This window comes from Hylobates moloch, unplaced genomic scaffold (genome assembly GCF_009828535.3).
Source record: "Hylobates moloch isolate HMO894 unplaced genomic scaffold, HMol_V3 SCAFFOLD_15, whole genome shotgun sequence".
Lineage (NCBI taxonomy): Eukaryota > Metazoa > Chordata > Mammalia > Primates > Hylobatidae > Hylobates > Hylobates moloch.
In genome coordinates this window covers 12,479,178-12,499,228 of record NW_026652290.1, presented here as the reverse complement: position 1 = coordinate 12,499,228, position 20,051 = coordinate 12,479,178, and the positions used below count along the sequence as shown (strand labels likewise).

Here is a 20,051-nt window from a genome sequence, read left to right as displayed (position 1 = left end):
GCAAGACCTCATCGCTACAAATAATAAAAAAATTAGCCAGGCGTGCTAGCGTGTGCCTTTGGTCCCAGCTACTTGGAAGGCTGAAGTAGGAGGATGGCTTGTGCCCAGGATGTCAAGGCTGCTGTGAGCTGTGCCACTGCACTCCAGCCTGGGCAACAGAGCGAGACCCAGTTTCCAAAAAAAAAAAAAAGAAAGAAAGAAAAAGAAAAAAAAATAACTTTTACATAATCCTGAAGCTTAAGTTTAGGGTTTGACTTAGATTGGTTTGATAATAGTCAGTTTCTGGGTAATTCTGGAAAGAAAAAAAGTGTCAGAGCTGTGATACCTGTGATACTTGGAGGTCACATAATTAACATACACACCTTGGCAAACACATGCAGGCCAGATTCTTAGAAACTTCCTGGCTAAACATTAAGGTCTTCACTCAAGACCAGGTCTGTGTCGGGCGCAGTGGCTCACGCCTGTAATCCCAGCACTTGGGAGGCCAAGGCGGGCAGATCACGAGGTCAGGAGATCAAGACCATCCTGGCCAACATGGTGAAACCCCGTCTCTACTAAAAACACAAAAAATTAGCCAGGCGTGGTGGCGGCCGCCTGTAGTCCCAGCTACTTGGGAGGCTGAGGCAAGAGAATGTCGTGAACCTGGGAGGCGGAGCTTGCAGCTTGCAGTGAGCCAAGATTGCGCCACTGCACTCCAGCCTGGGTGACCACGCCCAGCTAATTTTTTTTGTATTTTTAGTAGAGACAGGATTTCACTGTGTTAGCCAAGATGGTCTCAATCTCCTGACCTTGTGATCAGCCCACCTTGGCCTCCCAAAGTGCTGGGATTACAGGCGTGAGCCACTGCGCCCAGCCTCAATGCCTGGCTAACTTTTGTCCTTTTTTTTTGAGATGGAATCTCACTCTGTCACCCAGGCTGGAGTGCAGTGGCGTGATCCCGGCTCACTGCAACCTCTGCCTCGTGGGTTCAAGCGATTCTCCTGCCTCAGCCTACCGAGTAGATGGGATTACAGGCGCCCACCACCACGCCTGGTTAATTTTTGTATTTTTAGTAGAGATGGGGTTTCACCATGTTGGCCAGGCTGGTCTAGAACTCTTGATCTCAAGTGATTCACCTGCCTTGGCCTCCCAAAGTGATAGGATTACAGTTGTGAGCCACCATGCCTGGCCTTTTGTACTTTTAGTAGAGACGGGGTTTGGCCGTGTTGCCCAGGTTGGTCTTGAGCTTGTGGCCCCAAGTGAATCACTCACCTCGGCCTCCCAAAGCGCTGGGATTACAGGCATTAGCCACTGCGCCCTGCCAATTTTACGGAAAATTTTAATGAGCAAATTCACTGTAGCTTCTTATAATCTTGTCCCATTGACAGATTTTTCTTAGCAAATGGGTTTGTGCCTATGTGCACACATTAATAGTCCCTAAATGGAATACTCACTTGCCTTCAATAGCAATTCAATAGCATCCCTCCTTCAAATGAAGCTATTACTTTACAATTCAAGGGAAAAAAAGTACTTTTTTTCTTTTTTTTTTTTTTTTGAGACGGAGTCTTGCTCTGTCGCCCAGGCTGGAGTGCAGTGGCACGATCTCGGCTCACTGCAAGCTCTATCTCCCGGGTTCACGCCATTCTCCTGCCTCAGCCTCCCGAGTAGCTGGGACTACAGGCGCCCGCCACCGCGCCCGGCTAATTTTTTTTGTATTTTTAGTAGAGACGGGGTTTCACCATGTTAGCCAGGACAGTCTTGATCTCCTGACCTCATGATCTGCCCACCACAGCCTCCTGAAGTGCTGGGATTACAGGTGTGAGCCACCGCACCCAGCCAAGTACTTGTTTTTCTTTGGGTAGGAAAAGGTCTATAAAACACATACACTCTTTATTTATTTATTTGAGACTGAGTCTTGCTCTTGTCACCCAGGCTGGAGTGCAGTGGCATAATCTTGGCTCACTGCAACCTCCACCTCCTGGGTTTAGTGATTCTCCTGCCTCAGTCTCTCGAGTAGCTGGGATTACAGGCGCCCGCCACCACGCCTGGCTACTTTTCGTATTTTTAGTAGAGACAGGGTTTTGCCACATTGGCCAGGCTGCTCTCGAACTCCTGACCTTGTGATCCACCTGCCTTGGCCTCCCAAAGTGCTGGGATTACAGGCGTGAGCCACCACGCCCGACCCATAGCTTTTTACACCTTGTAAAGTATCATTTGGCACTGTTAGTATTTCTCTTGATTTTTTTTTTTTTTTAGACAGCTCTATCGGCCAGGCTGGAGTGCAGTGGCACCATCTTGGCTCACTGCAACCTCCGCCTCCTGGGCTCAAGCAATTTTCCTGTCTCAGCCTCCTGAGTAGCTGGGATTACAGGCGTGTGCCACCACAGCCTGCTAATTTTTGTATTTTTAGTGGAGACGGGGTTTTCACCATGTTGACCAGGCTGGTCTCGGACTCCTGACCTCAGCTGATCCGCCCACCTTGGCCTCCCAAAGTGCTGGGATTACAGGCATGAGCCACCGCACCCGGCCGAAATCATTTTTAAGGTTGACCATGAACATATATAAACAAACTCCTAAAAACTGACCCGCCACCTGCAATGCATCACCTCAATTTCAGGAAATATTTGAGCAAGCAATAAATAAATTAGATAAAGCAGGACATTAACATTTTAAAAATATAGCTAATTTCTTTAGTTGAAAATAATATCTAATTTCTTTAGTTGAATTTGGTTCAAACTGGATCAAGCGGTATGATCATCTGAGAAAATCTTTTAGTATCTCGCTCCAAGTATCTAGAAGTACCTCAGAATGTTTCAAATTATTAAAAATACTTCTCAGCTGGCTCTTCCCCCGACCTCCTCTTTTTTTTTTTTTTTTTGAGACCGAGTCTCGCGCTGTCACCCAGGCTGGAGTGCGGTGGCGCGATCTCGGCTCACTGCAAGCTCCGCCTCCCGGGTTCACGCCATTCTCCTGCCTCAGGCTCTCCGAGTAGCTGGGACTACAGGCGCCCGCCACCATGCCAGGCTAATTTTTTGTATTTTTAGTAGAGACGGGGTTTCACCATGGTCTCGATCTCCTGACCTCGTGATCTGCCCGCCTCGGCCTCCCAAAGTGCTGGGATTACAAGCGTGAGCCACCGCGCCCGGCCCTCAATTCTTTACTTTATCTTCCTTTATTACTTTATCTGTGAAATATCACCATTCTCACATTAAGGACAAGAAATCTGAGACCTATGGTAATAGCTTCGATCGTGAAGAGTGAAAGCTGTAATAACCATGTAGCTTTGTCTAACTAAGTGTGCAGAGATCTGAAAGGCCACCAGGTTAGCTCTTTAACATAAAGCAGCAGAGAGTTTGCCTAAAGGAATTAACAGAAATAGGGAAATAACTTTTATTTGCAGATCCTAGGAAGGTAGATTACAAACAACAGCAAATCTTAGTGTCTCTAAATAACACTCTAGGCCATTTGAAATATAAAAAGGTAATTATTTTACTTCAGAAAATATCTCCAAAAGCTCACTCTTTTTGAGACGGAGTCTCGCTGTGTCGCTCAGGCTGGAGTGCAGTGGCACAATCTTGGCTCACTGCAACCTCTGCCTCCCGGGTTCAAGCCATCCTCCCACCTCAGCCTCCTGAGTACTACCGGCGTGTGCCTCTTGTCCAGCTAAATTGTTGTATTTTTAGTAGAGACAGGGTTTCACCATGTTGGCCAGGCAGGTCTCTCCAACTCCTGACCTCAAGTGACCCACTTGCTTCAGTCTCCCGAAGTGCTGGGATTGTAGGCGTGAGCCGCCATGCCCAGCCACAATTTTATTTAAACCTCCTGCAGAATTTGGATAGGAGAAAAGCTTTACCAATAGGAAAATATTTTTCATGAAATGGTTTCAAGGATTGTGAACTTGGCAGGTAAAGTATAACAGGTATTGAAAATACTTTTAGCCAAGGAAATCTACTGATGCAAATTAAATGTATTTATAAGCCCAAGGCCTGGGGTAGAAACATCCTAAGAGTATCACAAATGTACAGTTTACTGCCTGAATTATTGGAAGCAAAATAGCTGTATTATGTAGATCTTTCTGAATAGCAGAAGCTTGTCAAAGATTTCTGCTTGTCACAGAAAAGCAGCTTTTGGAATTCATCATGTTCTGTAAGAATGCATGGTTTTCAGGCCGGGCATGGTGGCTCATGTCTATAATCCCAGCATTTTGGGAGGCCGAGGCAGGCGGATCACCTGGGGTTGGGAGTTCGAGACCAGCCTGACCAACATGGAGAAACCCCGTCTCTACTAAAAATACAAAATTAACCGGGTGCGGTGGCGCATGCCTGTAATCCCTGCTACTTGGGAGGCTGAGGCAGGAGAATTGCTTGAACCCAGGAGGCAGAGGTTGTGGTGAGCCGAGATGGCATCACTGCACTCCAGCCTGGGCAACAAGAGTGAAACTCCATCTCAAAAAAAAAAAAAGAAGTATGTTTTTCAAAAATTACTTTTGAAGGACTAAAGCTCTGTAGTTGATGAAACTATAAAATGTCTATGTATTTATGGTGATAGAAACTATAAAACACTTTATACCATTAAATACATATATGAAATTAACATCTTCCTGGTTTCAGATTTCCATAAAATTTATCCTTTTTGTACAATTTGGCAAGGCTAACAGCTACAGAAAACATATTAACCAACCAACCATTGCTTCATTAGAAACTGCAACAAATCCAATGTCAGAAACATTACTTTATTTTTCTAGGATGAAATGTCCTATTACGTACAAAAGAATTGCTGTTTAGAATTTGCCACAATTTGTTAAAAACATAGCAATCTATTGCCTACAGGTAGGAAAGTTCTTGCTGCAACAAATTTTAAATGATTAAGCCCATATATATTTATATATATATGAATAAATAGTACAGAAATACTGTGACGTGATGAGATGCAGAATAATTTTATAATTCATTAAAATGTAGAATTCTTGCATCAGCACAGTGCATACAATATGTAACATTTTTTAAAACAGTAAAAGGACAAAATAATCCATATTTAACTACTTCCATCTTAATACTTTAAGCAAAAATGTTTTCATGTTTTCATATGGAGCGATTAGTCTCTTTAGTTTGTAAGCATAGGTTTAAGTGACATCTTTATGTACAAAAAGGAATGGGCTTCATTAGATAAAATTAACCCAGAATAACCTGTACACCTGAGCCTGTAATAAGAAAGAATCGGGAACTGTAGCAACATCTTTCTTTTAAGAAACTGAGGTCTGGGAAAGGTTTTGCATAGCAGGGAAACATTAAAAGGAAAGAAACTTTTAAAAACAATAATTAGATAAATTCCAGAAGTTGGTAGGACAAAGCTAATATGAGTTAGTGCAAAATCTAGTAAAATTTTTGCAAAGCTGCATAATCCAACTATGGCAGATTTTATAGAAGCTGTTAGCACAATGCAGTGATACAACGTGTAAGAACATTGAAAGGAAAAACATGCAAAATACATCTTCCTCTGTGGTTTCCATTTTCTCGCTACTGTTTACACTACTTTTCCTTACGTGGAAGAAACAAACAAACCAAAAAACAGAAAACAAACCCAATCAACAAATAACACAGAGGATGAGGTCATCTAAAAAATGCCCTTCATAAAATATAAGTAGCTGTCTGTAATTGGTAATTTGCCTGGTATCACAGAATGTACAGATGAAGGCAATGTGTATCTTGTCACATTACCTTTTTCGTTAGTATGATCAACTGATGCAACAGGATTAGCACCCCTGAAGATTTTTCTCTGACGTGATGACAATGGACTGGGAATGATAAAACGAGAGGCCACTGCTGTCCTGGAGAAATCCAGGCACAATTAGATTCTTCTGCCTTTCATGACCTTGCAGCCCTCCCTCCCCACAAAGGCTTACAGATAATCATTAGCGCACATTCAAAGACACCTCTGTCTGTGGGAGAAAAATTATCTCCATTTATTTTGTTTCATATACATCCATAGTTGAATTTTAATACAAAAGAAAAAAATTAGAATCTGACAAATGTTTACAAACAAGATACCTTCAAATAGATTTTACTCATTTTAGCCTGGTGCGGAGTAATTGACAAATTGTACTGTTATATTCAAGGCAACAGAGTCTGTAGTCCAGGACCACTTAGCCCAACCTTTATGCAAGCTTAACTTTAATCTACCATGATCAATAAACTCATTGTTGATTCCCAGTTGTGTGTGTGTGCACATGTGTACATAGCAGCTCCTTTCATAGAAAGAAAAGACATCTAGAGGTCGTCTTGTACTTTTACCTACAGGAATCATGATAAGATACAGATGATTATATGTAACTGGGGCTGGATTTTATAAGAAAAAATAATCAGCTGACAAATGAGGGCAGCAATAAAAAAGCGTCTTTTTTGCAACAATAAATAAATACAGTCAAAAGTTTTCTGTGAGACTCTAAACCAGCTTCTTCACTGAAGAGCAGACGTGGCATTTCCATGGAGTTACACTTGACCCCATAGTATCTTTTTTTCTTGCTTTCTTTTTCTTTTTTTTTCAATAAACAAAGTTTTCTCGCTTCTGCCACAATAGTAAAACCATTTGATCTTGACAAGATAATGGTGTCGTTGACTTTGCTTTTTTCTTGTCCGTTGGACAAAATTGGCCAAGAATATAATTGGACTGTTATGACCAATAAAAACGAAGTTTAGGTCAAGTCTTGTCAGGATAGCCTGACTAAAAACATCTGGCTCCTTAATTTAAAATAGTTCAGACAACCAGATTCTTGCTGTGTTTTATGTTAGGTTAACACGCTGAACTTTAAGAAGCTGTAGACTGCAGTTTGTTGTTATGAGACCTACAGAATATAGAAAAAAGGGAACAATTAAGAACCCTTCATTTTTGAAAACAATGATGCTTTATGCGGATGCCAAGGTCAGTCAGTCTGGGAGAGGCAGCCATGTTCTTTCATTCACCCTTGGCAAGCGAATAGAAAAGAAAAATTAAGAAATTTTTAACCTATAATATTAAAACTTTTCACTGTACACTAAACATAACAGCTCACTGGAAAAAGCCAATATTTAAAAATATATATACATATAATTTGTCTAATAAAGATTACAACATTTTCAAACAACTGGACAAATAGAGGCATTCACAGAAGCATTACCATTGTGGTGAAAGGTGTGTGTGTGTGTGTGTGTGTGTGTGTGTGTGTTTATTTACATTGATGAGGGGAATATAAAGGGAATAATTATGCTAAAACAAAAGAAAAAGCAATCTTAAAATCACATTTTTCTATTAAAGTCCAGAAAGTCTCCCTTCTAGTTTCACAGTTTTATTCACAACTTTCATTAGTAAACCAAATTACTGTACAGTTACCAGGACTAAGTCAAAGGACTTTATATTGCAATAGCAGATAAATACAGTATTCCAAGAGTTTACAATTTTTAAATACATTGTTCAACATGGCTGCTAGAATAAATTTTTTACCACGATACATCTTTAACATTAAAAAATTGTATTAACTAATCTGACTTTTTGGGGGGCAATTTTGAATTAGGTAATCACGAGGTACAATAAAACAGAGAGTGACCCCAACATCCAGTTCTGATTCCAGTTAAAAATTCAGACTAAAGATATCACAATCTGTAAGAAAAGAAAGAATATGGATGGTATAAATGATGAATTATAACAAAGTGCAGTAATGAAAACAATGTGCAAACAATGATGGAGATCATAAATTAAAATGGGAAAATATGGCAAAGGAAATTCTGGAAATCCATAAATAAATCAAGTTTCAATAACTGGCTAGTTATGTTTCATTCTGCCTTAAATCTGGAAAGCAATAGAAATTCCCTAAAAAGGCAATAGCAGGTTGCCCTTATACAATTCTTTACATTGTAATTTTGTTTTGTTTTTAGACAAGGTCTCACTCTGCAGCCCAGTCTGGAGTGCAGTGGCGCAATCACAGCTCACTGCATCCTCAACCTCCAGGGCTCAGGTGATCCTCCTACCTCAGCCTTCTGGGTAGCTGGGACTACAGGCACATGCCACCACGCCCGGCTACTTTTTTGTATTTTCTGTAAAGATGCGGTTTCCCCATGTTGCCCAGGCTGGTCTCAAACTCCTGGGCTCAAGCGAACTGCCTGCTTTGGCTTCTCAAAGTGTTGGTATCACAGGCGTGCACCACTGCATACAGCCTAATTTGTTTATTTAAGCAGAATTGAGCAAACTTCTCAATTCAGCTCCCATGTGCTTTAATGAAAATTATGTCAACTTCAGTATATTAAAAAGCTACATAAAATCACCACGTGGCAAGAAGACATCCTAAGTGGCCCCTTCACTGTGCAGGCCCAGCCTAGGCCTCCATCTCTCCTTTACCAAATTCCCTTTGTCTTGCCTACAGGCCCCAGGACCTCCAGGCAATTTCCTCTCCTTCATCAGCAGTTGCCAGCAGTCATCCTCTGGGCTCTGCCGGCAAGCTGGCAGCAGGGTAGGATTCACACCCCTTGGCTTCTACCTCACAGTTACCACCAAAGGCCTTTCCAATTTAAAAAAGCAATTTTAGAAAATGAACCAGAGGAATAACCACGATGTACAAATCAAAAAGCATAGACGGGCTTACAATGAGAAGTTGTGCTCCTCTGTCCTACCTTAACTCCATCAGAAATCCAGGCTCCCTATGATCAATCCCTTTGACTTTTCAGTTCTCTGGGTAGATTTCTTTTTCTTTTTGAGACGGAGTCTCAATGTTGCCCAGGCTGGAGTGCAGTGGCGGGATCTCAGCTCACTGCAACCTCCTCCTCCTGGGTTCAAATGATTCTCCTGCCTCAGCCTCCCCAGTAGCTGGGATTACAGGTGCCTGCTCCCAGGCCCAGCTAATTTTTGTATTTTTACTAGAGACGAGGTTTTACCATGTTGGCCAGGCTGGTCTTGAATCCCTGACCTCAAGTGATTCACCCACCTCAGCCTCCCAAAGTGTTAAGATTACAGGCATAAGCCACCACACCCAGCCTGGGTAGGTTTTTTTGTTTGTTTGTTCATTTTTTTTTTTTGAGATGGAGTCTCGCTCTTGTTGCCCAGGCTGGAGTGTAGTGGTGCGATCTGCAACCTCCGCCTCCCAGTTTCAAGTGATTCTCCTGTCTCAGCCTCCCGAGTAGCTGAGACTTCCAAGCGTGCACCTAGCTAATTTTTTTATTTTAGCGTAGACAGGGTTTCACCATGTTGGCCAGGCTGGTCTTGAACTCCTGACCTTTGGTGATCCGCCTGCCTCGGCCTTCCAAAGTGCTGGGATTACAGGCATGAGCTACCATGCCTGGCCAGGGTAATTTGTTATACTGCTATTTCTTGTATCATCAACTTTTGTTTAAGCCCTGCTATGGCAAGGAGAACCAAGCTCACTTAACCATTTTCCCATCTCCCTTTTTGAGTCCAAGTTTTATTTCTCTATAATTTAAAAATTATATCATTCTATGCTTTGTCTATAGGGTGATTCTAAAAGTTGAAAATCAATGTCATTATTTTTATTATCTTTTTTTTTTTTTTTTTTTTTTGAGACGGAGACTTTCTCTGTCCCCCAGGCTGGAGTGCAGTGGCGCAATCTTGGCTCACCGCAACCTCCACCTCCCGGGTTCACGCCATTCTCCTGCCTCAGCCTCCCGAGTAGCTGGGAATACAGGCGCCCGCCAACACGCCCGGCTAATTTTTTGTGTTTTTAGTAGAGACGGGGTTTCACTGTGTTAGCCAGGATGGTCTCGATCTCCTGACCTCGTGATCCGCCCGCCTCAGCCTCCCAAAGTGCTGGGATTACAGGCTTGAGCCACCGCGCCCGACTTATTTTTATTATCTTTGAGACAGAGTTTTGCTCTTGTGGCCCAGGCTGGAGTGCAATGGCACTGCAACCTCCATCTCCCAGGTTCAAGTGATTCTGTCTCAGCCTCCTGAGTAGCTGGGATTACAGGCATGTGCCACCACACCTGGCTAATTTTTGTATTTTGGGTATAGATGGGGTTTTATCATGTTGGCCAGGCTGGTCTCGACTCCTGACCTCCGATGATCCATGCGCCTTGGCCTTCCAAAGTGTTGGGATTACATGTGTGAGCCACCGTGCCCGGCCCAGTGTCATTTATGTTACTACGGAAATGTAAATATTTTTCTCTGTAGCTCCTAGTCCTTTGCTAATAGGGCTTTTTTTTTTTTTTTTTTTTTTTTGAGACAGGGTTTTGTTGTGTCGTCCAGGCTGGAGTGCAGTGGCATAAAGATGGCTCACTGCAGCGTCTACCTCATGGGCTCAATCCTCCCACCTCAGCCTCTGTAGCTGGGACCACGGGTGTGCATCACCATGCCTGGCTAATTTTTGTGTTTTGTAAAGATGGGGTTTCGTCATGTTGCCCAGGCTGGTCTAGAATTCCTGGGCTCAAGCATCCTCCTGCCTCAGCCTCTCAATGTGTTAGGATTACAGGCATGAGCCACCGTGCCCAGCTAACAGGGCACACTTACACAACTTTCTGTTTTTAGTGGCGTTTCTAATTGCCTTTCATTTTTATTCCTGACATTCTTTGGCTTAATCATAGCCTTATGTTTTTCTGTCTTAAACAAATTATCTAATGTATGAGTCATTTTCTTGCTCTACTGAGCCTCGGAGTGCTCCATTCTCCTGCTAGGATTTGGACTGCTGACATTTTACAGCCTGCTGACATTTTACAGCCTGCTGTATAAATGTCATCCTGGGTCAGAGTAATTCTCATTGCTTTCCTGAACCTCTTGCTTTCTGAACTCAAATAAACAAAAATTTCTGGCCGGGCACGGTGGCTTCCATCTGTAATCCCAGCACTTTGGGACGCTGAGGCAGGCGGATCACGAGGTCTGCAGTTTGAGACCAGCTTGGCCCACATGGTGAAACCCGTCTCTACTAAAAATACAAAAATTAGCTGGGCATGGTGGTGGGTGCCTGTAATCCCAGCTACTTGGGAGGCTGAGGCAGAAGAATTGCTTGAACCCAGGAGGCAGAGGTTGCAGTGAGCCGAGATTGTGCCACTGAACTCCAGCCTGGGCAACAGAGTGAGACTCTGTCTCAAAAAAAAAAAAAAAAAATTTCTGGCCCAGCACAGAGGTTCATGGCTGTAATCCCAGCACTTTGGAAGGCCAAGGCTGGTGGGAGGATCACCTGAGCTCAGGAGTTCAAGACTAGCTTGGGTCATAGCAAGAACCTGTCCCTAAATAAAAAGATACATCATGGCCGGGTGCGGTGGCTCACGCCTGTAATCCCAGCACTTTGGGAGGCCAAGGCAGGTGGATCACCTGAAGTCGGGAGTTTGAGACCAGCCTCGCCAACATGGAGAAACCAGGTCGGTCTTGATCTCCTGACCTCGTAATCTGCCCTGGTTTACAGGCTGACACCACCCCTGCTTTTTTTTTTTTTTTGAGACAGTTTTGCTTTGTCCCCAGGTTTCACCTTTTACCAGGATGGTCTCGATCTCCTGACCTCTGCCTGCCGGCCTCCAAATCTGGGTTACAGGAAACACATTTTAAAAAAGAAAAAATTGTTCCTTATTTTGATACACACATTTTTTCTTCTGAGATGGATCTCACTCTGACACCGAGGCTGGAATCATGGAATACCACTCACTGCACCTGTCCTTCGATCAGCCTCCTGTGTAGCTCAAACTACAGGCATGTACCATTATGCCCGCCTACTTTTTGTATTTTAAGCAGAGATGGGGTTTTGCCATGTTGGTCAGGACGGTCTTGAACTGCTGACCTGAAGTGATCCACCCACCTTGGCCTCCCAAAGTGCTGGGATTACAGGCGTGAGCCACCGTGCCTGGCCAAGAGCACACACTTTTTAAAAATACCTGCCAAGAAGGGATGCCCTGAGTCCTCACATGACTGAAAATGTATTTATTCTGCCTCTAAACTTGACTGTTTGGCTGTACAGACTTCTAGGCTGAAAATCATTTTTTCTTAAACTTTTAGATTTATCCATAATCTTCTAGCACTAAATGTCATAGCAGAAAAATCTGACACCAATCTAATTATTGTTTTATAGACTGTAAGTTTTATCTAAGAGTTTCTTTTATTCTTAGCATTTGGAAATTTTATAGTGATGTATGTACAGGTGAGTCTTTTTCCATTTGTCTACCTGGTTTATGATGTTTATCAACTGTCCCCCTTGCTCCACCCACCCCATAGAGTGCAGGGGCCTTAATTTATTTTGTTTTGTTTTTTTTTGTTTGTTTTTTTTTGTTTGTTTTGTTTTGTTTTGTTTTTTTGAGACGGCGCCCAGGCTGGAGTGCAGTGGCACAATCTCAGCTCACTGCAAGCTCCGCCTCCCGGGTTCAAGCCATTCTCCTGCCTCAGCCTCCTGAGTAGCTGGGACTACAGGCGCCCACCACCACGCCCGGCTAATTTTTTGCATTTTTAATAGAGACGGGTTTCACTGTGTTAGCCAGGATGGTCTCCATCTCCTGACCTCGTGATCCGCCCACCTCGGCCTCTCAAAGTGCTGGGATTACAGGCGTGAGCCACCGCGCCCAGCCTGAGGGGCCTTAATTTATTTACTGCTAAATTCCCGGTATCAGGCACACATTAGGTTCTCAAAAGTCATTTGCTGAGTGAAGGAATTTATTCTGCTAGAATTTAAAGTCCTGTGACTATCAGCAGTTCAGGAAATTTTTCTTTTATTCTTGTCTTGTCTTTTTTTTTTTTTTTTTTTGAGACAGGGTCTCACTCTGTCACTCAGGCTGGAGAGCAGTGGTGTAATCACAGCTCACGGCAGCCTTGAACTCCTGGGCACAAGTGATCTTCCTGTCACAGCCTCCTGAGTAGCTAGGACTACAGGTGCATGCCACTATGCCCAGTTAATTTTTGAAATTTTTGTAGAGACACGGTCTCATTATGTTGACAAGTCTGGGATTTCCACCCCCCCAATCCCCCCCACACACCCCCCCCACCCCGCCACCCTGTGAGAGTCTCATTGTCACCCAGGCTGGAATGCAGTGGTGTGATCTTGGCTCACCGCAACCTCCGCCTCCCGAGTTCAAGTGATTCTCGTGCCTCAGCCACCCAAGTAGCTGAGATTACATGTGTGCGTCATCACACCTGGCTAATTTTTGTATTTTTGGTAGAGACGGGGTTTCCCCATGTTGGCCAGGCTGGTCTCGAACTCCTGACCTCAGGTGATTTACCTGCCTTGGCCTTCCAAAGTGTTGGGATTACAGGCGTGAGCCACTGTGCCCGGCCACTTTTTGAATTAAAAAAAAAGACTAAGTAGATCAACAACAAACCCAGCAATTTGTCCACTTCTTGGCAGCAGATCATAACCCTGGAGTATTGATTTTTTTTTTTTTAAGATATTTAAGGTTAAATTTACCATAAAGTGCACTGGTTGAATCGTTAGACAGAATAGTATAAAGAGTATGAAGAGCTGAATTAATTCAGAACACTGAACCCATTTGCTCACCTGCTAGCTTTGAAGCCTTTCAATTTCTGTACAAAGAATGATTCAAGAACTTCTGCACACTGGTAAAACGGGGAGTCACTTGGATTGTAGTAACGACAGTTATCAAAAATTTTGGTCATATCAGCCACAAATTCCGTCAGCTTTTCATAATATCGTCTTTGTACTCTTTCTTCCATGGTGGCAAGGTCTTAAAAACACAAAATGTAAAAACATTTTCAGACCTTTAAGGTTTTTCCAATGTGAATATTCTCCAAAGTCCTAACAAGTATGTATGTTTACTATGCAAGCAGTCCTGGAACCAGGCTGGTTCACTCTGGAGGTTATTTTGCAATTCATGAAGAACAAAAGAGTACTTTTCCAATTTTGTTTCTGATTGAGGTTCTAAAATATAAATCCTGGTTGCTGTTAAGAAGGTTCTTTTACTTTCAGGTAACTGCATAGAAGAGTTCTTCATTCAAATGGTTTGAGATCAAGGAAACACACCAACATGATCTATGCATATCTAAGTATAATACATTTTCACACGCAAACAATTTAGTGTATGTACAAAGGTGGGAATCCAGAATTAAGAACAAAATCTCTGTACTAGTGGCTTTATGGTCCTTGTATTAGGCTTTAATAACATCATTTTACTTTCTTTATTCATTTTTATTGTTACCTTATATTTGTGACAAAGTGATACTGTCTTGCCATTCATGACTGCAACGGTAAGTGTCCACTTAAATGTAAGGGAAAAATATCAGCTGATACAAATATTAGTATGTAATAGTACAGGCAATATGTAGAAAGGAGAAAATCATTATGGTGATAGATGGGTGTGATATTGTGAAATATATATTTGGTCTTCGTCCCCATTTCCTAACACTTAGCTCCTAACACGGTTGGAATCTCCGCAGTGATAACAGTTTCTTTTATATGTTAATGACTAGTGGCTGGAATTCCCTAGATAGCTTCAGGATGGGGGCTGGTCACCGGAAAGACCTAGTCAGGATTAGAGGGTTGGGACTTTCAGTCCCATCCCCCAACCTCCGGAAGGGGAGAGGGGCTAAAGGTTAAGCTGATCACCAATGGCCAATGATGTAATCACTCATGCCTACGTAATGAAGCTTTCCTAAAAACCCAAAAGGACTGGGTTCGGAGAGCTTCCTGATACAGCTGAACATGTGAAGGTGACTGGCAGGTGGTGTGCCCAGAGAGGGCATGGAGACTCCACGCCCCTCCCCACAGCATTGCCCTGTGCATCTTCTCCACCTGGTGTTCATCGGAATCCTTTGCAGTGTCCTTGAGAAACCGGTAAGCCTAAGCAGGTGTTTCCCTGAGTTCTGTGAGGTGCTCCTGCAAATTACTGAACCTTAGGAGAGGCTTGTGAGAACCTGATTTATAGCCAGACGGTCAGACGTGCAGGTAAAACCACCTGGGGCTGGCGACCGGCATCTGAAGAGGGGGTAATCTTGGGGACTGAGTCCCAAACCTGTGGCAACTGACCCTATCTTCAGGTAGATAGTGTCAGAATTGAATTGAATTGAATTAGAAGACACCCAGTTGGGGCCTGATGCTGGATTGGTTGCTCATGGGGAGAAATCTCCACCCACTTCTTGGTGACCCGAGGCCTGAACAGATTTCTCCCATGTTGACCATAGCGTGAGAGCACAGGAAAACAAGTTTGATTTTTTGCTGTAGAGCAGGCAACTGCTTTGGAATGTACTGACTGAAATAAATCTACCTGAAACAACATTGATCCTAGGAGAACGTTGTGTTTGAAATAAAATTCTGTATACAATTTGACATAAATATCGGAGAGAGTGAAGAAAGGCCAGTAATCTCCAATCAATCTAGGGTAGACAGACAACACATTTCACACTAAAGCTTAGTGAATATTTTAGAATTTGAAAGTGATTTGAAAGTTCATCCAATAAATAAAAGCACTAGAATACCTAAGAAACATCTGAAAAGTAATGAGAGATAATCTTATCTGTCAGACATTAAAAAATATTCTAAAGCTGTGATAATGAAAAGTGTGGCAGCATGCAGAACAACACAAACACTAATGGAGACAAGTTCAAAACAGGAAGAGATTTAACTGTATCTAGTATAAGAATTTCACATATGTTAAGGATGTCCCTTCAAGTTAGTAGGGAAAGGAGTTCGTTCATAAATGAGGTTGCGGCCGGGGTGGGCGTATCATCCGAGGTCAGGAGTTACAAGACCACCCTGGCCAACACAGCGAAACCCTGTCTCTACTAAAAATGCAAAAATAAGCTGGGCATGGTGGCGCATGTCTTTTTTTTTTTTTTTTTGAGACGGAGTCACGCTGGAGTGCAGTGGCGCAATCTCGGCTCACTGCAAGCTCCGCCTCCCGGGTTCACACCATTCTCCTGCCTCAGCCTCTCTGAGTAGCTGGGACTACAGGTGCCCGCCACCACGCCCGGCTAATTTTTTGTATTTTTTAGTAGAGATGGGGTTTCATTGTGGTCTCGATCTCCTGACCTCGTGATCCGCCCACCTCAGCCTCCCAAAGTGCTGGGATTACAAGCATAAGCCACTGCGCCCGGCGGCGCATGTCTTTAATCCCAGCTACTGGGGAGGCTGAGGGGAGAATCCCTTGAACCCAGGAGGTGGAGGCTGCAGTGAGCCAAGATCGCACCACTGCACTCACCACTGCCTGTGCAACAGAACGAGATAACGTCTCAAAAAAACAAAACAAAAAAAGGGTTTGGGGCAACTGCCTACATATCTGGAAAAAAAAAATTCTACCTTATTATATGCCAAGATAATTGTGGGTTTATTAAAATGATTAAAATGGCAAATTTTGTTATATATACATTTTATTTTATTTTTTTCTTGAGACAGAGTCTCGCTCTGTTGCCCAGGCTAGAGTGCAGTGGCAGGATCTCAGCTCACTGCAAGCTCCGCCTCCCGGGTTCAGGCCATTCTCCTGCCTCAGCCTCTCCTAGTAGCTGGGACTACAGGCGCCCGCCACCACGCCCTGCTAATTTTTTGTATTTTTAGTAGAGACGGGGTTTCACCGTGTTAGCCAGGATGGTCTCGATCTCCTGACCTCGTGATCCGCCCGCCTCGGCCTTCCAAGTGCTGGGATTACAGGCGTGAGCCACTGTGCCTGGCCTTATATATATATATATATTTTAGTACACACACAGACACACAAACACACTACTCTTTGAAAGCTCCAGTTTATGTCATTAAAGAAAAAAAATGTGTAAATGTGAAGAACTGTGAAAACACACACAGCTTGATTCCAAGACTTGGCACATTGATGCTGTAGGTGCATGTAAGGTGTTCAGGAACGAGCACACACATTGCACTAGGACATTCTTGGTTCATACTTATATTATGTTCTGGTTACTTACTGCTTGACTTAATTTTCACTTTAATAAAGTATGTGAATAATGCTTGGACATTGTATGGTTCCAAGTTAATTAGGTATCCCTTAAAGTCCTAGGAGAACACATAGGTGAGTATATATCATGGAGGAGGAAAAAGACTCCAAGCATGACACCAAAGGCTGAATTTATAATGATTAATAGATATGACTCCAAAAAATGTTAAAAAGTACCATATGCCACAAAAACTATAAAACTTTTACTTGTTTTTAGTATATAAATAGCCCCTAAATAGCCAGACACAGTGGCTCACATCTGTAATCCCAGCACTTTGGGAGGCAGAGGCGGGCGGATTACCTGAGGTCAAGAGTTCGAGACCAGCCTGGTCAACCAACATGGTGAAACCCAGTCTCTACTAAAAATACAGAAATTAGCTGGGTGTGGTGGCGGGCGCCTGTAATCCCAGCTACTCGGGAGGCTGAGGTGGAAGAATTGGTGGAAGAGGCGGCAGAGGTTGCAGTGATTCAAGATCACGACACTGCACTCCAGCCTGGGTGACAGAGTGAGATTCCTTCTCAAAAAAAAAAAAAAAAAAAAAAACTAAAATAAAAGCCCTTAAATAATACTGATAACAATATAAATATCTCAAGAGAAAAATAGAAGAAATATGTGAATAGGAAACTCTTACATAAAAACACTTTCTTTGCCAAATTAGCAGAAATAAAAAATGGTAACACTGGCCTATTAACAGAGGTTAACTATAGGGGACACTATAGGAGTAGTGGTAAATATTACATTTTACATCTCTGTAACACCTACATTTGTACACCATAAAACACACTACTTTTGAAATAAATATTCTCAAAGACAAAAAATATACCCCTCAAAAGAGTGATAATACTCAGTGTTTTCCAATAGTGCAAACAGAATGCTATAGATATACACTATTAGTGGAAGCTGGTTCAATTTGCTGACATGTAATTTTTTTCTTTTCTTTTTTTTTTTTTTGAGATGGAGTCTCGCTCTACTGCCCACGCTGAAGTGTAGTGGCACAATCTCGGATCACTGCAATGCAACGATTTTGGCTCACTGCAACCTCTGCCTCTTGGATTCAAGCAATTCTCCTGACTCAGCTTCTTGAGTAGCTGGGATTACAAGCACGCACCACCATGCCCAACTAATTTTGGTATTTTTAGTAGAGACAGCGTGTTACCATGTTGGCCAGACTGGTCTTGAACTCTTGAACTCGTGATCCGCCTGCCTCAGCCTCCCAAAGGGCTGGGATTACAGGCATGAGCCACCGTGCCCGGCCCTAAAGTGTAATTTAAAAATAACTCATTTTTTTTTGTTGTTTTTGTTTTTTAACACAGTGTCTCGCTCTGTAGCCCAGGCTGAAGTGTGGAGGTGTCACAGTGAAGAGCCATCCTGCCTGGCCTGGACATTGTTGTTTTTTAAAAAAGCCTAAAACAGACCAGGTGCGGTGGCTCATGCCTGTAATCCCAGCACTTTGGGAGGGCAAGGTGGGTGGATCCCTTGAGGTCAGGAGTTCGAGATCAGCCTGGCCAACATGGTGAAACCCTGATTCTACCAAAAATACAAAAATTAGCTGGGTGTGGTCACGCATGCCTGTAATCCCAGATACTCAGAAGGCTGAGGCAGGAGAATCGCTTGAACCCGGGAGGCAGAGTTTGCAGTGAGCCGAGATAGTGCCACTGCACTCCAGCCTGGGTGGTCCGTCTCAAAAAACAAACAAAAAAAGTATACTACATCTCCGCTACTCAGAAGGCTAAGGTGGGAGAATCACCTGAGCCTGGGAGGACGAGGATGCAGTCAGCTGGTGATGGCACCACTGCACTCCAGCCTGGGCAGAACAACAATAGCAAAGCCTAAAATGTACTTAGACCCTTTCACCTGGAGACTGTTTTCTTAGAACAAACAAGTACAGGCAGATGTATAAACAAAGATGTCCAGTGGCATGTTGTTTATACTAGCAAAAACTACACACAATAAAAAAACTATTGATGGGGGCTGTTAATTTTAATTTCATATAATTAAAAATGATGTAGGTCTATAACAGCTGATGTGAAAAAGTATTAAGTTTACAAAATACATTACCAAACATAATTCATTTAAACCTATTTCTATTTAAGAAAATAAAAGTTGCTGATTTTGTTGGTTCCCTTATATCCTCAAAGAAAATTACTCTTTTCAATTTAGTCTATATTGTTCCAGACATTTTCTATGCATTTCTAAACACATTTACGTACTCTTAGAAAATAAATGTTTACTGCTTAAAATCTGGGTACTGCTCTGTAACTTTCACTTTTCCCAACAATACGTTTTAGAGAACTATATTATTATCTTTATGTACCTACTTAGGAGATATAGGAGATTATGTTTAACTTAGTATGTATGTATATATGTATTTTATTATTATGTTTGTGGGACAAGGTCTCGCTTGTTGCCTAGGCTGGAGTACAGCAGTGCGATTATGGCTCGCTGCAGCCTCCAACTCCCAGCTGAAGCGATCCTCCTGCCTCAGTCTCTCAGGCTGGGACCACAGGCATGAGGCACCATGCCTGGCTAAAAATCTTTTTTTTTTTTTTTTTGAGACAGAGTTTCACTCTTGCTGCCCAGGCTGGAGTGCAATGGCATGATCTCAGCTCACCGCAACCTCCACCTCCCAGGTTCAAGCAATTCTCCTGTCTCAGCCTCCTAAGGAGCTGGGATTACAGGCATGTGCCACCACATCGGGTTAATTTTGTATTTTTAGTAAAGACAGGGTTTCGCCATGTTGGTCAGGCTGGTCTTGAACTCCCAACCTCAGGTCATCTGCCCGCCTCGGCCTCCCAAAGTGCTGTGATTACAGGCGTGAGCCACCGCGCCTGGCCATTTTTTGTTTTTATTTATTTGACAAGGAGTTTCGCTCTTGTCCCGCAGGCTGGAGTGCGATGGTGCGATCTTGGCTCACCACAACCTCTGCCTCCTGGGTTCAAGTGATTCTCCTGCCTCAGCCTCCTGAGCATTTTTTGTTTTTTTTGTAAAGACAGGATCTCACTATGTTGCCCAGGCTGGTATTAAAATCCTGGGCTCAAGCTATCCACCTGCCTTGGCCAAAGTGCTGGGTGAACCACCATTTGGGGCTTATCTTGGTATGAAAAAAAACAAAAACAAACAGGAAAACCAGGTCTTCAAGAAAATAATTTTGGTTAAATAAGCTAAGGTATATTCAACTAATGGATCATAAAAACCCATTAAAATCATGGGTTCTTGAAGATTTACAT

At 43.0% G+C, this 20,051-nt stretch overlaps 1 protein-coding gene across 12 annotated transcripts in view; it reads right to left on the bottom strand.

Annotated features, from left to right (window-relative positions):
• Positions 1-5,916: 5,916 nt before the first annotated feature.
• BPTF (bromodomain PHD finger transcription factor) overlaps positions 5,917-20,051 on the bottom strand; it is a 157,517-nt gene continuing 143,382 nt past the window's right edge. For 11 of the 12 annotated variants that reach the window (XM_032177820.2, XM_032177817.2, XM_032177822.2 and 8 more), the window contains 2 exons: positions 13,427-13,613; positions 5,917-6,820 (listed from right to left, as the gene is read on the bottom strand). In XM_032177820.2, the coding sequence (XP_032033711.1) occupies positions 6,784-6,820; positions 13,427-13,613 (224 nt within the window). In that variant the 3' untranslated portion in view covers positions 5,917-6,783. The other variant, XM_032177818.2, reaches the window with a different exon arrangement.